Source organism: Scyliorhinus canicula, chromosome 3, assembly GCF_902713615.1.
Source record: "Scyliorhinus canicula chromosome 3, sScyCan1.1, whole genome shotgun sequence".
NCBI classification, from domain to species: Eukaryota; Metazoa; Chordata; class Chondrichthyes; order Carcharhiniformes; family Scyliorhinidae; genus Scyliorhinus; species Scyliorhinus canicula.
In genome coordinates this window covers 117,528,509-117,549,940 of record NC_052148.1, presented here as the reverse complement: position 1 = coordinate 117,549,940, position 21,432 = coordinate 117,528,509, and the positions used below count along the sequence as shown (strand labels likewise).

The 21,432-nt window shown below is 41.3% G+C and overlaps 1 protein-coding gene across 2 annotated transcripts in view; it reads right to left on the bottom strand.

The window, feature by feature from the left end:
* The window catches only part of lonrf1l (LON peptidase N-terminal domain and ring finger 1, like), a 75,446-nt gene that overhangs the window by 43,371 nt on the left and 10,643 nt on the right, over positions 1-21,432 (bottom strand). The window contains exons 2-6 of one of the 2 annotated variants that reach the window (XM_038791124.1): positions 16,222-16,340; positions 13,291-13,413; positions 9,319-9,459; positions 2,122-2,344; positions 1,600-1,693 (exon numbers count right to left, since the gene is read on the bottom strand). In XM_038791124.1, coding sequence (XP_038647052.1) covers positions 1,600-1,693; positions 2,122-2,344; positions 9,319-9,459; positions 13,291-13,413; positions 16,222-16,340 — 700 coding nt within the window. Of the gene's footprint in view, positions 1-1,599; positions 1,694-2,121; positions 2,348-9,318; positions 9,460-13,290; positions 13,414-16,221; positions 16,341-21,432 lie in introns of both variants that reach the window. The other variant, XM_038791125.1, reaches the window with a different exon arrangement.

Genomic DNA, 21,432 nt, shown 5'->3' with positions numbered 1-21,432 from the left:
GCTACCGTGGGTGGCAGTGTGCCCCTAGCTAGCGAGTCTGTGAACATCTCCCGCAGGTGCGGGGCCAGCGCTGTCGCGAATATTTTGTAGAAGTCCGCCGGGAATCCGTCCGGTCCCGGCGCCTTCCCCGTCTGCATGGAGCTAATGCTCTCCATGATCTCTCCCAGTGCTAGTGGTGCTTCCAGATCCCGTTTTCTGCCCTCTCCCACGACTGGTATGTCCAGTCCATCAAGAAACTGGTTCATCCCAGCCTTCCCCGTTGGGGGCTCCGAGGTGACCTCTATCTAAAACTGTCGCCTATTTTCTAAGGATCTGTATGGGTTTCATTAAGAATCTATATACAAAGTACAAGAAAAAGTACAGCACAGGAACAGGCCCATCAGGCCTCCAAGCCTGCGCCGACAAAAGTGGTATAATTCTTCTTGTGTACTATAGGTTCAAAGATGAAACATCCCTGGTAGCCCGGAGACGGATCCTGTTATTGTGGAGGGACTCAAAGCCCCGAGTGTAGAGACCTGGGTTAGTGGCATGGCTGGGTTTCTCAGCCTTGAGGGTTGCCTTAAGAGGATCAATGTTAGGGTTCTCTTGGAGGTGGCAGTCGCTCATCGACTTTCTTGGGGAAATTGAATTAAAAATGTTGGCAGTTGCAGCTTTCCGGGGGGTGGGGTTTAATGTTGTGTTTGTTTCTTTTTTGTTATTTCCGGTGGTCTGTGAAGACAGAGCCATTCGGGGAAATATTTATTTTTGCACTATGTTAATGTTTAACGTCTACTGTTCTTTTTCTGTTTTTGTTATAAAATTTGACAAATAATTCAAAAATTTTTTTTTTTTTTTTTAAAGTGAAACGGATGTGGAGATTTGTTGAGAATTCAGAGATGAGCAGCAGGACAACAATATTGGGTGATTTTAACTGCATCACAATAGAGTGAAATATGTAATGTACATGGTTAAAGTCAGAAATGCTTAATAGAATGCACTTTCCTAGGTCATATGATTATTAGCTCTAAATTTTTGTTTACTGTAGTTCTGGGAAATTAATCAAATGGGAGATTAATAGAATGTAGAAGTATGTTATAAAGACATAAAACAAATAAAGCATACAACAAATAGAGTTTCATGAAAACACTTCAGGATTATTAAAAAATATAGTAGGAAGTGAATTTGATTGGTGGGACGAAAAGGGGATTTGAAAAAGGCTAGCAGATAAAGGAAAAAAAGGCAATAGCAAGGGCATTTTAAACAAATAAAGTCATAACAGGCCAAATTTATGAAACAATTTAAAACAAATAAAGTCAATATGGGGGGGCTAACACAGGCCAAATCTAGGAAATAATTTTAAACTAAAGCCGAAATGTACAAGCTACCTTGCAGCAGCAACCCAGTCAAAACAAGTTAAGTTAAATCAGGCAAAAAAAAATTATTTTAAATTAAATCTTCTAATTATTTTAGAGAGGTTACAAAAACACCTCTCTTTTTAGCATTGATGCAGGAACTGAAAATTTAAGAGCACAAGCATGGGGAAAGATATTTACCAACGGTGCTGTAGTCTAAATGTTTAACGTGGTACATATTTGCCATTCCAACAAAATGCTTTCTTACCTCATACAAAGAGAACAGTCAAAATCTGATGCATCGATTAGATCCTTAATTATTGTTCTTTCAAAACTTGATGAATGGAACAATTGTTCAGTATCTGATTAAAAATGCATTAAAAAATGTCTTACTAGAAAAATAAATTGATCATCCAGAGAAAATATTCAGAATTGGATTGCAAGAATAGGTTATTTTACTACTTAAAGGAGTGTTTGCAACAATACGAAGTGGAATTAAATAGAATTACAAATCAGTCACTTTTTAAACCTTTAAGTCTTCACTTCAGAGAAGACATCTCCATAACAATGCAGTTCAATACCAGATGAGTGCTACGCATGACATTGTGTAACCGCAATGTTCTCCATAATAAGAGGAGCCTTCCCCCACCTTAATGTTTTTGGTCAAAGAAATAAGAAATATTAAAATCACACCCATTAGGCAGTTATAATTTTGGTATTGCCAATTTGTTGAGCTTTGGGTTTAGAGCTACCTAAAATAGCTTAACATAGCTTTGTGAACTTAACTGACCTTGCTTTTGGTGTTTACTCTTTCCATCACCAGTTTCCTTTATTTCTTGATCACTGAAAGTAAGTTTTCTTTTCATTAGAACTGCCTTATCCTGGCATGAAAGCAGTGGAGCTGAAGAAATCCTTTTCAAACCAACAAGGTTCTCCACCTTATGTAACAACTGAACGGAATGGGTCCGACTTGGGCATGCTAACTCTCCCTCTGCATTTGGCACATTTGATATCTGCTGATTTGCAACAAAAGTTTATTAGTACAAAGAAAAAACTGCACTCGCGTTCAACACCTCTCAATCAACCAATACTGTCAAAAATATCTGAAAGACATTGAAATCCTGATGATCACATCAGATTGTGAAAACTGTATGTTATCTCTGAATATTGCAGCATACATTCAGTATAATACTGAAAATCAAAAATGGCAAAGGAAGAGAAAGCTTAAACTCATGTCTTAACTTTGTAGTTACCCTATTCACCTGAACATAAAATGCTTCAGCACTGGTATATTTATTCAGATATTAACTTTTTAGTGGTTGGTATTTGGGACGTGGGCATTTCTGGCATATTAGCTAGGCGGTGTCTTTTATGCATAACTAGATGCCTCAGCACATTAAAAGCCAGCCATAGTGCGGACATGTACTCCAGACACACTAAAGATGATAGGTTCCCTTTCTTGCAGGAGCCTTCTTTAAAACATGACAATTCAATAGATGTCATGTTAATTTTTTCTTGCAAGCCTCAAAATTACAAATTCAATTTCATATTACTGCAGATATTAACTTAACTGAGTTAATTCAGTAATTAAATTGGAGGGCATTTAAAAATACGCCTCTCAAACTTGTGTAAAACATAACTGGGCGGCACGGCAGCACTGTGGTTAGCACGATTGCTTCACAGCTCCAGGGTCTGAGGTTCGATTCCCGGCTTGGGTCACTGTCTGTGCGGAGTCTGCACGTTCTCCCCATTTCTGTGTGGGTTTCCTCCGGGTGATCTGGTTTCCTCCCACAGTCCAAAGATGTGCAGGTTAGGTGCATTGACCATACTAAATTGTCCTTGGTGTCCAAAAAGGTACGGTGGGGTTACTGAGATAGGTGGAGGTGTGGGCTGAAGTGGGGTGCTCTTTCCAAGGGCAGGTGCAGACTCGATGGGCCAAATGGCCTCTTTCTGCACTGTAAATTCTATGATTTTATTCCTTTATTATTTTTTTTGGTCTATGGCACCTGGTGACACAAAGTTAGCCTATTCTCAGGCCTTCCTAAATAGCTCAGGGAGTACTCCAAGTAATTCCATAACTTCACTTCTTTCCTGCAGAATGCCTGGCCTCTTCATGGTTCCCTTCTCCTGACACCACAGCAGAGATCAAGAAGGCACAAGCGGATGACCCATGACTATGAGCTGAAATTTTTATATTTCCTGGGCTCAGACATAAGCACAGAGTGTAAAGTGGCATGGGGTGGGGGGCAATAGCTTGAGAGTCTATAGATGGTGTTTTCACAGCACTTGCCATGGTGACAAAGCCAACATTGATGGAAGTGTGGAGAAAGGCAGGGGCTAACCCACACATGCACAAAGGACAGTGTTAGGGAAACAAAGGTAATTTTAAGGGATTTATATTTGTATTGTTAAACATTGAAAATAAGGTATAGTTTTAAATGGGTTTAATTTAAGATTTTTATATCTGAAGGTTAAAACCTATAGTTAGATTCATACTGGGCAAATGTGTTTTTAATGTGTGAGGGCTGGTTTCAATTTGAACTGTGATTCTATTGCATTTAGAAGGGGTTATGCATGAAGAATAAAAGGTATAAGCCATTAGGTGTTGCTTAGCAGTTGAGACCTTGAAAGGTATGGACACTTTACGTTTTAATTTGTGGGTGGTTGAAGATAGATAATGAGAGTGAAGGCAGCTCTCACAGCTCTGCTAGAACCAGTTGTTTTTTTAGACAGGGAATATCTCTCCCAGCTTTGCTAGAAGAAAAGTCATACCATGGTGTAATGGTTAAGAAAACAAGTGCAGCTAGTTAAGGAAACTGGAAAAATGAAGAGCAGTATCCAAGAAGTCTGGAATTAAGTGAACACAGATCAAGGTATTCTTCAAAATAATTCAAGAGTACAAAGTGTTCTGAATTAAGGAGACAATTGCAGTAACTAGATTTAAAAGAAAGATAGCAGACTTCAGAGGCAGATGAAACCGTAGAACTATAAAACTACAGTGCACAAGGTGGCCATTCGGCCCATCGAGTCTGCACTGACTCTCTGAAACAGCACCCCACTTAGGTTGGGGGAGTGGGCCTATCCCCATAAACTTGTAACCTCAGTTAACCGTTACATTTTCTGGACACGAAGGGACAATCTAGCATAGCCAATCCACCTAACCTGCACACCGTTGAACATTTAATGCCATTTTAATAGAGTCTGTAAATCAAGTTAAAGCAATTGTGAGCAATTTGCACAGCAAACAAAACAAGTAATCATAAAGGGGTTAGTGTAAAATCCTGGATTCACTGTTAGAAGTAGAGCGGCAGCTTTGTTTAAAACTGGCATTTGGAAAAAATGCGCTGCATTTTGGAATACAAACCGCTAAGAAAAAGCATTATTATGAGAGATTTTAACGTGTGTTTTTGGGAGTGAAGATTGGGAACTCTTGTGTGACAAGCACCTTGGGGGGGGGGGGGGGGGGGGGGGGGGGGGGGGATTTGGAAGAGAAATCCACAGACACTAACTTGGGTTCAGAGCGGAATACATGTATTTGACCAGTCATCTTACATCTCAAAGGGACTTTTGTGTGAATTATATCATTGCAGCTTATAATGTACCCTGTAATCATGTTATTCTTTAAATCTAAATGCATTTATTAAGCTACAGGGGGAATATAAGAGTATTATGTTATAATCCAATTTTTCCATGTTTGTTTAAATCTTTTTATTGGCATTTTCAAAATTATAATCATTGCCTCTCGTTTTCATTTATTTTGCTTATGTTTCTCTATTTACAGTCTGTTGCCCTCTGACTTGGTATACACTCCTCCTTACCTCCCCTCCCCTGATGCCCTGCCTGCTTGATCTGGGGATGGGGTTGTGCCCCCTTCTCCTCGTTTCCCCCCTTTATCCCCCCCTTCCTTGTCTCCCCCCGTCAGTTTTGGCTGTGTCCAACCTGTGAAAATGAAATGGTTGCCCAGAACACAAGTTTGGGACAAGCCCAAAACTTGTGGGTGTGGTAGGCCGGGCCCCTCTGACACCGTTCACGTTTGTCCTCCATCTCCAGGAAGAATCTGCTCAGGGGTGCCATGTGTACCACTTTGAACTGCATGAGGCCGAGCCTTGCGCAGCAGGAGGTGGAGTTGGCCCTGCTCAGTGTGTCCCCCATTGCTGTCTGGTTTTGTCTAGTTGTGATCGGGCTCTGTCCGGGAGCTGTGCGTAAATTTTCCCCGCGGAGTCTCCCTTTTTTACTGTCCATGTTCATCAAGTCCTCCAATAACGTGGTCTCCGGGGCCCCGGGTATCTTACCGTCGCTTTGCAGAGGAAGTGTTTTATTTGTAGGTGTCTAATTTCTTGTCCTGTTGGTAGTTCCCATTCCTCCATCAGTTCATTCAGCGTCGCTAGTCTGCTTCCTATATAGAAGTTCCTAACTGCCAGCATTCACCCGTCCTGTCTCCATTTTTTAAAAGGTTGTGTCCAGCACGGCTGGTGGGAACCTGTGGTTACCGCAGATGGGGGCCATGAGGGACATCTTGGTCAGCCCGAAGTGTTGTTTTAATTGGCCCCACGTTTTCAGTGTGGCGGCTATAACTGGGCTGGAGGTGCACCTTGCTGATGGGGGTGGGAGTGCTGCTGTGGCAAGGGCCTGGAGGGTCATCCCCATGCAGGAGGCCTCCTCTATCCACACCCACTGCAAGTTGGGTTTGTGTACTCATCCCCTTACTCTTTCAGCTGTTGCCACTCAGTGATAGTATTGCAAATTTGGTAGTGCCACGCCTCCCTTAATTATCCTCCTTTGCAGTGTTGGTTTGGGGACTCTTGGATTCTTACACCGCCCTCCTCCCCACACACACACAAACACCATAATTAAGCTGTCTACGTTATGGAAGAATGCCTTGGGGATGAACATCATGTGTAATAAATGTTTTGTCCTTGTTGAAACAAATTAGTGGTCCTCTGACTCGGTTCTTCCACATTTCATAAAAATAAAATAAGTTATGGTCTTTGAGCCAGGGTTCCATTCTGGAATCTTCCCATCCAGTTATATCAATTGGGATCGTAACAAATGGGGGGTCTCCTGCAGGATTTCAAAACGTGGGTAACGTGTTATTGGACTCTGATTAGTAATAATCTGTTGAGATATTTTGAAACGTGGAAAGCAAATCAATGGATGCTGAATAGTAAAATTTGTTCTGGAATTTGCTAAATAGTGGGATCTGTGAATCCTTAAGTGGCTACTGAGGTACTGGACAAAAGAATGGAGGCATATTACACAGGTTAGAATCCAAAATGGCACTGGAATTGCCAAGACTTTCCTAAAGATGGAAGATTTAACTCTGCGGCTTCCAGAATGTAACCAAGAGTCAGTTAACTGAATTGGCAAACAAAGTGGAGTTGGAATTACCTGCAGGAGTAAGTAAAGCTGATATTATTGAAAGCATAGTGAAACATTCAAAATTGCAAGGTTGTCAGAGCAAGTATTTTGAAATGTGAAGAAATTGAATTAGTTAAAATTCAATTACAAATTCTGCATTCAGCCAATTATTCTAATTTACCAGAACCTCCCTTTCATATTCAAGGCATTTGTGATACTTCACATATACTTCTGATGCTTGAAGGTCAAAGTTTTAACTAAAGATCAATCGTTGCCAAATTTGTTCTTAAAGTTTATCCTTTAGAAAGTTCAAATCCTCAGTCAAATGCTCCACTTTTCCTGACAGATTTTCAATTGTTCTCATCAGTTCTTTTTTTCCCATTCGCAAACTCCTCTTTCATACATTAAAATTGATTTTCCCTTACTTGTGTAAAAAAATAAGTAAACAAATAAAAATTGAGAGTTGCAGCGGCAGAGCAATCATTGATGGTGGCTGATGATACAATTTGTATTCCAGGAAGTTGTATGAAGGAAAAAGTATTAATAGGAATATTAATTGAAGGGATTAATATTTTCTTTGTGTAAAGTTAATTTAAGTAGTAACTTTGTAAATAGCATTGTTACAGTGGGAATTATTACTGCAGATTTCATTCTAAGTAATGATTTGGTTTGTTGAAACAGTAATATCGCAACAGCTGTACTGCAACAGGCAGGTGATCATGGGTATCTTAAACTTTTGAAAACTACTGTGGAGAAAAATGAGACTCATTGCAGATAGCATGTATTTGAAAGAAAACCTGATTACATAGGAAATCAACTTTCATGTGTGAAAGAGAAGTTTGTGAATGAAAAAAAGAGAATCCTGTGAACTTCCGCATCAGATGTATTTTCTGAAGTATCGTGGAAATTGCCTTGGACAAGGAAATAAATCTAAGATAAAAAGTTTTGACTGTGTGCTTCGCTTGACAATGAGCACAAGAGCCTGCCTTTCGGGTGTTATTCAACAGAGGTCTTGGCCGCTTTTAGTAAAAAAAACTATTCTACAAATTTTAAACCCACGGTAAGCAATTTTAGCAACTACAAACATAAATACCCCATACAGCTACAGTAATCTATGTATAACCCTTAATGAATCCCCTCTTTACTGTTCCAATTTAGTAAGTAAAAACCAGAGCCCCCTTTTTAAAAGTGTGGCCCAGCACACAGCCTTCTTACTGATATAAGACTTGGTATTGATACACTTCTTTCCTTTCCAAACAGCAAGTTTGAATTTTTTCCAGAAAGCAATTGTCTTTAAGTTATCAAGCAGTCTGGAAACAGCTTTTTTTCAACCTGTGCAGTACAAACCAGTTCAAACTCAAAGCAAAAGTAAAACTCAGAGCCACAGCCAGCTCCCAACCCAAAATGAAAGTAAAAACTCAGAGCCACAGCCCAGCTCCACCTACGCAATGACATCACTAAAGCCATGTGATAAGACAAAAACATTTCTTAACGGGACACTCACATGACACCGCACCCCCCCCCCCCACAAGAAAAAAAACCAATCAGCTTCAAGATGGTTTCATTTTTCACTTGCCATGAATAACAATTGTCAATAAATATCCATTTTTAAAAAGAAAAACTTCAAGGGACACTCACATGGCAGGGGCATAGGTTTAAGACGTGCAGGATAAAGTTTCGAGGAGATGTGCGAGGGAGGTTTTTTTGTTTACACAGAGGGTAGTGGGTGTCTGAAACTCTCTGCCCGAGGTGGTGGAAGCGGGTACAATAGTGATGTTTAAGGGGGGTCTTGACAAATACATGAATAGGATGGGAATAGAGGGATACGGACCGCAGAGGTGCAGAAGGTTTTAGGTTAGACGGGCAGCATGGTCGGCCCAAGCTTGGAGGGCCGAAGGGCTTGCCCCTGTGCTGCACTTTTCTTTGTTTAGCCGTTATATCGTAAAATTGCTTTGGTTTATTTAAAACTGTGGCTTTCCTCTCGAAGTAACGGGGATTCAAACTTTGTCTACTTTCCAAAATTTACAGGCCCATTTCCAGATCGTAACAAAATTGGGTCTGGTCTGTGGTCATAGCAGAGCCCATATCTTATTTGCCAAAGTATGTTTCAATTCCAATTTACTCACATAGCAATATTCTTTCCATGTTTACTGCATCATTAACTTGTTTCTATTTGAATCACCCATGTATAAACAAAATTATTTCTAATATGCATGGAAAATCTATGTTGCAGATAATCGGTATCTTCTTTAAAAAGTTACACGGGTATCAAAATTGATTTTTGATCCATAAAGAATGTTTTTATGGAAGTAGAAATATTAGGAAAGTGGCTGAAAAGGAGTTAAGTGCCTAGCAACCTGAAGAAACAAACCTGAAAGCAAATAGTTACACAAGTGATTAGCTCAACGGCTTTGTCCCAATTGAGTCATCCTGGTGGTAAACAAATTGGTAGCATTCAAATCAAACCAGAATTATGCAATAGTTTAGTGAAGTCCAATTAAACAAGAACTGTTGAGACCTATGGGTTCATATTTGCCGAGTGTAATTTGCAGAATTGCTAAAGCTGACACCAAACCAGAGCATAACAATGTAAAAAAATGCAAATCGAGAACATATTGCTATCACTTACCTCATCTTTCAATTCTGTTGAATTAGGCGTCATGTGAAAGCAGCCAGCACTAGTAGACAAGTGAGCTGGCAAATCTTTATTTCTGTGTAGAAATCCTTCTTTGACATTCTCAGGAACAGGTGACAGCAAACCACATAAAATCTATACATGGCATAAATATTAATAGTGTTAATATATGTGAAAATCATGCATTCTCAGTACCTTCTTTAAAAAGTTACATTGATAATTAATTTTTAGTATTCAAGTATTCTTTAAAATCAGTATAAAGTGGCTGCAAGGAATTAATGCCCAGAAAACTGAAGCAATAAACTTGGACGCAAATAGTTAAGTGATAAACTCAAACTACTGTATTATCTGCTTCAAGGAAGTAAAACAATGGAAGGGGTCAACAGTGCTATCAAGCAGCACTTGCTTCGCAATAACCTACTCACAGATGCTCAGTCTGGGTTCCACCAGGGTCACTCAGCTCTTGATCCTATTACAGCCTTGGTTCACACATTGACAAAAGGCCTGAATGCCAAGGGTTATCACTGTTGCTAGCACTGTGGCCTACAGAGCTGAGGACCAGGGTTCGAATCCTGGCGCTGCGTCACTGCCCATGTGGAGTTTGCACATTCTCCTAGTGTCTGCGTGGGTTTCGCCCCCACAACCCAAAGATATGCAGGTTAGATGGATTGGTCATGTTAAATTGCCCCTTAATTGCGTGGAAAAAAATAATTTGGTACTCTAAATTTATTTTTAAAAAGACCTGAATATCATTTGTGAGGTGATGGTGGCTGCCCTTGACATTAAGGCATCAAGGAGCCCTAGCAAAACTGGAGTCAATGGGAATCAGGGGTAAAATCGTTTACAGGTCAGAGACATACCTAGCACAATGGAAGATGTTTGTGGTTTGTTAAGAGATAATGTTCTGGGCTCAACCATCTTCAGCTCCACTATCATAATGTCAGAAATTGGAATGTTTGCTGATGATTGCACAATGTTCAGCAGCATTTGTGACTGCTCAAATATTGAGGCAGTCTGCGCCCATATGTAGCAGGACCTGGTCCAGGCTTGGGTTGATAAACGGCAACAACAAAAAGGGATTGTACTCCAATGGCACCACAATCACACACACAGATCTCTCACACACGGTCTAAATGCTTCTGTCCAGTTGTCTCAGAAGACATCACGTAGGAAAACCAGTTTCTAAGATTCACTCAACACCGAGTCTGGTTTTCCCTCTCCAAAAATATAAAACGAAGGAACACAATCCTGGCAAGCCGTCTGCTGCTTAAAGGCACATCCCGATTATGGATCAGCAGGCCAAAAATAAAATAAAATAAAAGGGGAATGAAGGAAATAAACAGGAAAGATAATGGTAGCCATTGACCAGAAACTGAAGTGGTGTTCACAAGAACTTTGGTTTTCTCCCACAGTCCAAAGATGCACAGGTTAGGTGGATTGTCCATGATAAATTGCCACTTAAGTGTCCAAAAGGTTGGGTGGGGTTGCTGGATTGGGGTGGGGGAATGGGCGTAGTTGGGGTGCTCTTTCAGAGGGTCAGTGCAACCCAATGGACCAAATGGCCTCCTTCTGCACTGTAGTAATTCTGTAGCGATTCTATGCATTAGAGATGGACAATAAATACAGGCCTGGCCATCAAAGCCCACATCCCTTCAATGAATAATAATAAAATCCCTACTTTCATCATTCCATAGCCATTAGTGCAACATCACTAATGCAAATATAGCACAGTGAAATGTCAAAAATCATCTGTAGTTATATACAAATTTACATCAACATTTGTCCAGGAAGCACTCATTAAACCACCTAAGAGACACAACATCTTGGTGAAGAGATGTTTTAGTCAAGGCTCAAAATTACTTGAGCATTATTCAAAGAGTTTTAAACCATTTCAAAGTCTCAAAATTAATTTATTGTAATTCCCTAAAATTGTTGGTAGATTTGTTGAAGAGCATGTCTGTGCTGAAATAAGCAGTTAACATTTGTCTTTCCTGCTTCTGTGTGGAGTGGTGTTCCAGTCGAAAAAATATATCTATGCTGCCAGCATGCAAAACTACACTTTATAAAAAATCTATTTGTTTGCAGGATGTGGACATTATTGGATTGGCCAGAAATTATTGCTCATCCCCAATTGCCCTCTAACTGTTAGAACAAAGAAAAGTACAGCACAGGAACAGGCCCTCCATTCCTGTGGCATTGGTGAGCCACCTTATTGAATGGCAGCAGTCCATGTGTGCAGATACACCCACAATGCTGTTACGGAGAGAGTTCCAGGATTTTGACCCAGTCACAGTGAAGGAACAGCAATATATTTCCAGTCCAGGATGGTACATGGCTTGGAGGGGAATTTCCACATGCAGTGCCCTCCCCCCCACCTTCTGTTGCTTGCTATTCACCATCTTACTCTCATCTTACATTTTTGTCCTTGATCTCGATTACCTTTTAGTGAGGCTGAACACAAGCTGGAGGAACAGCACCTCGTCTTCTGATGAGGCACTTTTTAGCCTACTGAACTCAATGTGAGTTCAATGACTTTGGACTGCGAACTCTGCCCTCCATTTTGATTTCTTTATTGCCTTTCCCTAGCCCCCTAGAGCCAGTCTATCTCATTCTCTGTATCTTGTACTCATGTTTTTGCTTACAGACAGTATCTACCCTTTTTTCTGCTATAACACATTGCTATTTTGCTTTCAGACAGTGCTGACCTTTATTGTACTATTAACACTGAATTTGGACCAAAGCTTTAATCTTTAATGATACAATTACCAGTCCCTTGGTCTTACATTCCATGACATCTTTGTCAACAAAATCAATCCTGCCCTTTAACCTATCCATGAGGTTACATTTTTGCTCTATCTGCTCCTCCCCGCTTATTCAACAGCGAAAAACCCATCACATTTCTATCTTTCTCCAGTTCTGAAGAAGTGATTTCGGACTCAAAGCTAGCTCTGTTTCTCTCGCCACCAATGCGGTCAGGCCTGCTGAGTTTTTTCACCATTTTCTGTTTTAGTTTCGGATTTCCAGCATCTGCAGTATTTTGCTTTTACTCCAATTACCAGGTGAATCCTATCATAACATTACAAAATATATATACTGATCCTTACTTCAACTCATGGAATTACAAATGTACAGATTAGATAAGCATAGAATAAGAAGGGCCGTCTTGTACAAAATCTCAAACATGTAACTGTTTTCAAAGTTACTTTCAAGCTTCCGACATTAGTTTAAATATTGAATGCTAAATTGAGATTTTTTTAAAAACCAATAAGACTTTAATTGAAGGATGAAGGGAAACTATAAAAAAACAAATATCAAAACGGTTCAAATTTTTTTAATGCTTTTGCAGACTGCTTAAGTAGAATAATAAAATGAGAAAGTGCTGTAAATTCTCAGCAGGTTAAGCAGCATCTGTAGAGAGAGAAACAAGGTAAATGTTTCAGGTTGATACGGGTTCTGATAAAAAGCCATTGACCCAAAATGTTAATTGTTACCCTCTCCACAGATGCTGCCCGAACTGTTAAATACTTCCAGTACTTTGTTTTCATTTCAGATTACCAGAAGCTGCAGTATTTTATTTTTGTACTTGATGTATTAAGCGACTATCAAAATTCCTAGCAGAGAGACATTAAGAATTAGCTGGTGGCTATGTAATTTCCGCCAAAGCCAAAACAATGTTGAAGACTAATTTTACTCAAATGAGAATTAAATGTAATGTGCTGAATTGTTCTTGAATATTATAGTTCAGAAACAGGTCTGCGGTGAACCATATAGCCAAACATTCTCCCCAGCTCAAAATACATAGAGGATTTAGAATTAAATAAAGTTACCTGCACATGCTGAAATATATATCAACCTACATAGTCAAATCATTTTTAATAAATGATCAACTTTGCAGAAGACATTGATCTACAATGTTAAGTAAATCCCAGGCAAATATAAAAATCTTTAGTTATATAAAAACAGTACCTTTTCCACTTCTACTTTTGCTGGAGTAAAATCTTCATCCAAGGCCAAACACTGAAGAAATGATTGCACAGCTTCATCCACCAGCCCCATGGTATACAAGACTCTAGCTTTTCTAAAGTATCCCTGAAGAAGTTAAACAACTTTTAAGTAAGCTCATTTACAGAGGTTAATGTGCATAGACCACTTATGGTAAATCCAATATATTCAATAATGACCTGTTTGAATTCCAAATCAACCCTTTGCACACTTTTCTTGCCACTTATGTCAAATTGCAAGGTCAAATGTATTCACATTATTACTCCATCCAAGTATTTAAATATTGAACCCCACTGGAGTCAAAATCACTATTAAATTCTATTTCACTGCCTCATTTTCACATGGGCAGAAGACTTAAATCACGTATTATCCAGCTGTACAATAACTTTGTTACACGCAGAAAATGTGTTCAACAGAATCACAAAACCCAATGGGGAAGACAAGATTCTAAAATAAAAACTTTAGTGGTTGGAATTGTGGTAGCATTTCTCAGCAAACCCCAGTGAATCATGCACTTAACCATCCATTGCCCAAGTTAAAAAAATAAACATATTAGTTAGAATACATACTGTTCCATCAATGATGGTTGAAATAAAAAATATCCCAGGGGCAGCACGGTGGCGCAGTGGTTAGCACTGCCGCTCATGGTGTAGAGGACCCGGGTTTGATCCCGGCACCGTCCCGTGTGGAGTTTGCACATTCTCCATGTCCGCGTGGGTCTCACCCCCACAACCCAAAGAGATGTGCAGGGTAGGTGAATTGGTCATGCTAAATTACCCCTTAATTGGAAATAAAAAAATTGGGTACTTTAAACTCATAATAATAAAAAACATCCTCGGGTAATAATAAACATGCACACTATTGGTCAAAGCAGTACAAAAATATTTACACGTGGCCTGAACAAACAAAGCCTTATGGTAACTCTGCCCAGATTAAAATTTCCTGGCCACGTAATACTGAAATAAAAACAGAAAATTCTGGAAATACTTAACCGATCTGGCAGCATCTGAAGGGAGATAAAGCAGTTGAAGCATTTCAAGTATGTGACCTTTTCATCAGAACAGTGAAAAGTTAGAAATGTAATACTTTTAGAGAAGTGGAAGGGAGCGTAGAGAGAAGGACAAAAGGGAAGGTCAGTGATAGAGGGCAGGAGAGTTTAAATTTGAAAAAAGATTTCCTGATGAAAGGCCAAAATGGGTGGTAATACGATAAGAAACAAAAGATGTATCTAGTGGAGGCATGGCAGAAAAACTGCTGACTGAAAGCAAAGTAAAAGGAAATGAGAGAAACGAGAGAAAAAAAGTAAATCAGTAAAGAAACAAAACAAAGGTAGTGATCCTGACTTTCATTTCTCCACTGGACAACTTTTATTTGTCCCATTACAGCTCCTTTGGTCTTGCATCGTGACACATGACACTTCAGCTTTAATGTTCTCGCCATTTAGAGGGTGGCATGTGGCACAGTGGTTAGCACTGGGCCGACAGCACGGAGGTTCCGGGTTCGAATCCCGGCCCTGAGTCACTGTCCATGTCGAGTTTGTACATTCACCCCATGTCTGCGTGAGTTTCACCCCCACAACCCAAAGATGTGCAGGTTAGGTGGATTTGCCATACTCAATTGCCCCTTAATTGGAAAAAAAATAATTGAGTACGCTAAATTTATTTTTTTTTAATGTTCTCGCCACTTAATAACTGACCTTCCCTTTTGTTTTTCTGTTTCTCTCTCCACAGGTACAGCCGGACCTACTGAATTTTTTTCCGCATTTTCTGTTGTGATTTCACAACTTTAGCTTTTGTAGTATTTACCTTTGTATTGGCACATAATTCTGAAACTACCCTTTAAGATGATCCAAATAGTTATTTTTTAATATTACATTATTAGAAAGTTATTTCAGTATGAAATTAACACTGTTCTTAACGTACTGCTGTGCACAGTGAAAACATTTAATTCTTAAATTACTTGTGAAACAAATCCAAGAGAATTTTATGGCAGTAGCAACATTGAATGCACTGCTTTGATTTTTTTACACTTTGAAACTGGGATCAAGCTAACGCAGACTCTACAGAGCTTAAAACTGGGCATTACTAATGCCTGAAGAGGAGGTTTTTTTTGCAATGAGGACAGGAATATTTAATGCTGAAAATATAGAATCCGTCCCAATTTGGGCACACAGTAGGTGCACAGGGCGATGGCGAAATAACAAACGTGCATTTAACTTAGCATCATGTCTCAGAAATATTCCAACTACAATATGTATGCAGGATGCACTGTGGCACAGTGGTTATCACTGCTGCACCAGAGTGCCAGGGACCCGGCCTTGGCTGGCTGTCTGTGTGGAGTTTACACTTTCTCTCCGTGTCTGCGTGGGTTTCCTCCGGGTTCTCTGGTTTCCTCCCACAGTCCAAAGATGTGCAGGTTAGGTGGATTGACCATTCTAAATTGCCCTATAGTGTCAAAAAAAATTAGGTAGGTTATTGGTTAAGGTGGGGCATGGCCCTAGGTAGGGTGCTCTTTCCGAGGGCTGGTGCAGGCTTGATGTGCCGGTCAGCCTCCATTTGCACTGTAGGGATTCTATGATTCTATGACACCAGGATAACTTTGAAGACTTTTTCCAATGGTGCCACATCCAGCTAAACTACCAGAAAAGGCAAATGAGATATTGTCTGATAGCTAACATTAAAGGAGACTCCAATAACACTGTTTCTACAATACTGAACTGGAGTCCTTTTAATCTACATTTTTTTAAATCCAAATTTTAAGAGTCAAAGTACAGGATCTAATTTGAACAAGATTGGAGGAGATGATGGGATAAATTAGGTTAGTCACTTATTAGGATTGGAAAAGTTTCCTTTTAGCTATGAAATACATAGCGATAAAATATACAATATAGCCTACCTCGGGCCAAGCAGGCCTTCTTGAACACACTGCTTCCATATCTTCAATTGCTTCTTTGAACAGTTGAAGACCCGCATATGATTCAGCCCTGTAGCTCTGTAGGGCAACATCGCTGGGTTCTGAAGAAAAATGTTACGCATCAAAATCAGAATGGATATAATAATGATAATTACTAGTGTAGGCTTACATTAACTCTGCAATGAAGTTACTGTGAAAATCCCCCAGTAGCCACATTCCTGTTTGGGTACACAGAGGGAGAATTCAGAACGTCCAATTCACCCAACAAGCACGTCTTTCGGAACTTGTGGGAGGAAACCGGAGCTCGTGGAGGAAACCCACGGAGACACGGGAAAACGTGCAGACTCCGCACAGACAGTGACCCAAGCTGGGAATCGAACCCGGGACCCTCATATTGTGAAGCAACAGGGCTAACCACTGTGATACCGTGCTGCCCATTGTTGATTTTGCATCAAAGTTTCCACACAAAACACTAGTGACAAAGCTTCACACATGGCTTTTCTCAGTGCAACTCTTTCCCTTCTAGGCAGATTCAAATGCATCTTAATCAATGTATTGATTCAGCATTTGGGAACATGCAGTAAGCTGCGAGAAATCTTTCCCAGTACAATTTTTCCCACATCCACATGCTTTTAACGATGTGTACAATATGAGAAATATAACCTTCATCGGGTTCAGGCAGTAATATCTTGTTGCAGTTTTTATCTTGGGGATTAACGGTCCATTTGCTGAAGATGTATTTTATGGGGGTGGAACGGTTGACTTTGTCATTTGTATGGGTGGATAAGGTAGTCGATTCGGAAGACAGTGCTTCAGAGAAGGTGATAGTCAGGGATGTTGGCTCTTCCAAATCTGTTGTATTATTACTGGGCGGCAAACGTCAAGAAATTGTGGGCAGGGTAGGGAGCCGGAGGCAATGTGGGCGAGGATGGAGGCAGGCTCTTGTAGGGGGATCAGACTTGCGGGCGCTGGCAACGACACCTCTTCCGTTTACCGCTGGGAAGTACTCAAGTAGCCCCATAGCGGTGGCCACCCTGAAGATAGAGGCAATTTTGGCAGCATTTTACATTAGGCGTGGGGTCAAAGTTGACACCAGTCCAGGAGAGTCATCTGTTTGAGCCGGTACTGGATGCGAGGTTTAGGGGTTGGGAGGAGCAGGTGGTGATGGAAATGAAGGACTTATTTTTGGACGGGTAGTTTGCAAGTTTGAAGGAGTTGATGGGGAAGTTTGTAATTCCGCGCGGGGGGGGCTTTAGGACTTTGCGACGATGGTTTTCCTGACGTTTCCGGTGACATCTAATTGTTGGAGGGTGTTGTCGGCGATGGGATTGGAGAGGGCTCATCTCGCCGATTTAGCGGAGAATTTTGGAGGAAGATACGGCGGCATTGGAGGGCGTTATGGAGGTGTTGCGCAGGGTGAATGTCTCAACCTTGTGTACGAGGCTAAGGTTAACACAGTTAAAGGTGGTGGCAGTTGTTTGAGGGGGTGGAGGACATTTGCGAGCAGTGTGGATTAGGTCCGCCCAATTGGTTTTGTACCATTATTGCGGCATTGGTTGGTGAGTGGGGGGGTGTAGTTATTGTTGTTTTTTCATTCTTTTGTTTTATATACACAATGTTAAAATCCGAATAAAAATGTCTTCAACAAAAAAATCTAATCTTTACAGTTGCAGCTTGTCTTCACCGTTAAGCTATGGGTCCATATATTTGAAGTGTAGGAAAATGTGTGCATGATCTGGACAGACTAAAACACTTCAGATGGTAAATTACCAACATAGGAATTTCTAGATGGGAAAAGACCACAGTCTGTCTATTGTGGCTGCTAGCATCCTGATAATGGAGTTGCTGCCTAAACATGGCCAACAATCTACAACAGATCCAGATGAGGCCAGAAAAGCCCCCAGTAGTTGAAAACTTTGGTAACCATCAGTCTAAAGGTACCTAAAACTCCCAAATAGGCTATTCTTGCCTTTTATATGTTTACCTCAAATTGCCCCATGTAACCCAAAATACTGTCATTTACATTTGAATGAGTGAATGTTTTCCCCATACTAAATGTTTCGGAAAAGTTTAAATTTACCCACTGCAACAGTGTCCTCTGGTTTAACTGTTCATTATCTACATACATTGTCAAGTCCCTTTGGAATCCTAAGAACTGCAACAGTCTCTTTCCCAGTAAGTTCCCTCAACGCTGGCCTTTTGAGCACCTCCCCTAAAAAAATAAAATAAATTTTTTTTTAAAAATAGCACAACCAATGGTGGCCTTACCTTTAAGTCTAAGTGCTTGGCTTTTCTGCCCCAAAACTCTGCCTCTCTATCTTGCTTTCCTCCCCTTACAAGGACGAAGCCTTGGGCATCTGACCAAATATCTCCTTATGTGGCTCAGTGTCTTTTTTTGAAAACAAAGTTCCCGCGAAGGGGTCTGGGATGTTTTATTACATTAAGCATATGACATAAATACAATCTGGTTTTGTAGTCATTGAGAACATTCCCAACTTTCATCATAATTTTTCTCCTCCATATTTATGGTTGTCCTCTTCCTTATCTTTTGAATAGCTTCAACATCCTTACTTTACTGCAGGTACCAAGGGCTGGATTCTCCGTTTCTGAGACTAAGCGTTGACGCCGGGGCAGGATTTGTGGACTTTCACAACAGCAAAACTGGCCCTGGACCGATTCAGCGACTGTGGATGGGCTAGCACCAGCAAACACAATCGATCCAATGAAAAGCGGTGCGGGATTCACTGGGTCCATGATTGACACTCAGGAGGCTGACGAGCTGCAGCTGCATAATAACAATCCCCACAAACACCACCCAGCCAACAAGATGCCATTGCTTGTCCTGCAGCGTGCCCATACAGCTGATGGGCTTGTAGCCACCCGGGTTGGCCACTTCCTCACACAAAATGGAAGAACGCAAAGGTTACAGGGAAAAATGGACATTGGCAAAGAAACAAGCAGTTTGCAGAATCCCCTGTATTCTAGCTGCTAAAGAAACCAGACAGAATTGTAACTAACGAGCTGCTCATATTAAGTGAGCGATTCACGGTGATTCCCAGGCACAATGGACACAACAGTTAACTGCAATCGCTACATTCTATAGGTCAGACATCCCGGCTCCAGTGGAGTCTGAGACAAAGGACACCAATAAGGTGGAAGGAACCGCCCGGTGATCGAGGAACAGCCCCGTTATTGGGGAAATTCAAATTAATCGATTGGGAAGAGACCCAATCGATTGCAGGTTTAGAGAGGGTCCGCCCAGAAGGACGCAAAGCCCCTGGGACCTATAAAAGTCAGGTCCCAGGACTGATTCTTTCTTCTTGACCAGCCGGCCCTCCCAGCAGAACACCTTTGCAGCAGAAGACCTTGAGAAGGAGGGGCCTGGTCAGCAGCCGCCATCAAGTAAGTGTCATACAACACACGCTACGAGAGTAGACACTCCTGACCCCTTTAGTCCACACCAACTGTAGGCCTGCAGATCCAGGACAAAGCAAAAGGCCATTGTCCCGATTCGGCAGTTCCCTTATTCCAGATAAGTATTGGCTGTTAGTGGTAGGAATAGCCTAGTCTTTTAGTTTATATGCATAAGTAGTAGATAACTGTATTTTAATAAACGTGTCTTGTTTGAACTTACTAACTGGTGTATTGAGTTATTGGTCTGAACTTGAAATTTAATCTTGTGGCGGTATCATAACGATGCCTGGCGACTCTAGAGCTAAGGAATAAAACAGAGCCATATTGAGTGTAAAGCACACTCACCCAGAACGAGCAACATTTAGTGGCAGACTCCGACGGGACTCGACTAGAAGTGGCCCCCCCCACTCCGAGAGAACCCAGCAATTTGAATCAGAAATCTAATTGGGAAAAGGAAAAACCACAAATGTTCAAGTAGTTCACATCAATCCTCATAATTCGGAAGTGTGTTTTTTGCATGCGTAACTAACAGGGTTATAAGGTAAAACCTAGAGATTTTTGTTGCGACAAACTGTCGGGAGTTTATAATTCGGAAAATAGCGAAAGCCGTACCCGTATTTTATAGCACCGCCTTAATATCCCTCGTTCCAAATTTAAAAGAGAGCATAAGATAGACAAGATGGCCATGCAAGCAATGGAACGCCTCATGAACCCAGAGCAGTTCGTGGTCGCAGCGACCAGCAGCAGCAGAGTAGGTCAGTGTCCCGTTTGGGAGCTGGAACTCAGGAAGTACCTCAAGAGGGAAAGGATGGCCCCTTTGGAGTGAGTTTTGTTCGAATGAGGAGACAGGTCCCGGGAGTATAGGGCATACTTGGTGGGAGAATCTGTCTGAAATTCATAAGAAAGGTTTGAGTAAAGCACGCAAGCCGATGGCAATTGTGTCCTGCTTGACACAATTGCGAGGCACAGAGGAGGTCGTCAGGACGCTCCGAGCAGATTTAGAGGAGAGAAATAGAATGAGCAAAGTGGATGGCAGGGTCATCGAGAGAGAGAATTGAGAATTAAGGCAAAAGTTGGCAGATAAGGATAGAGAGATGGATGATGCCAAGAAGGCACACCAGTCTTGTCTAGCCCATCTGAGCAGCTCCCAGGTACAATACGAAAAAGCCTATCAGGATGTGCAGCGTGCAGTCTTGATAAGACAAGAATCAGAGAAGCAGGTAGAGACACTGAAAAAGCAGTGTAGCGACCTGAAGGCAGCCACCACTGAGCAAAGGCAAAGCACAGTGGACCATGTTAAGTGTAGGAAACAGATTGCGGAGCTGCAATCTCTGCTTTCTGTGCAGAATGGCTTCCAAGAAACCTTTGGAACGCAATTAGGGGAAGAGAATGCACCAGATTGGCAGGAGTTAAGTGAGACAGCGCAGCGATATGTTCAGGGAACATGTGCGCTAGAAACACAGCAGAAAAGGAAAGCGCCCCAACCCCCCACAGATCAGATAGCACCCGCACCAATGAACCCAGTCACTACCCAACGAAAAGCAACCACAGACGGCGCACCCGAGATCACTTACACCACCCCCTTAACTGTGACTCAACTAAGGGACGCATGAGAAAATCACCCCGTTCCTCCCCACTTCAGACCCCCACCAATTCTTTGCAAGAGTTAAACAGCAGGCGACAAAGTATGGCCTTGATGCACGAGAGCAGGTTAAGCTCACAGTTTTGAGTTTAGACTCATCAGTAGTAGCAGCCCTCCCCGACCCACAGAACGTTGGA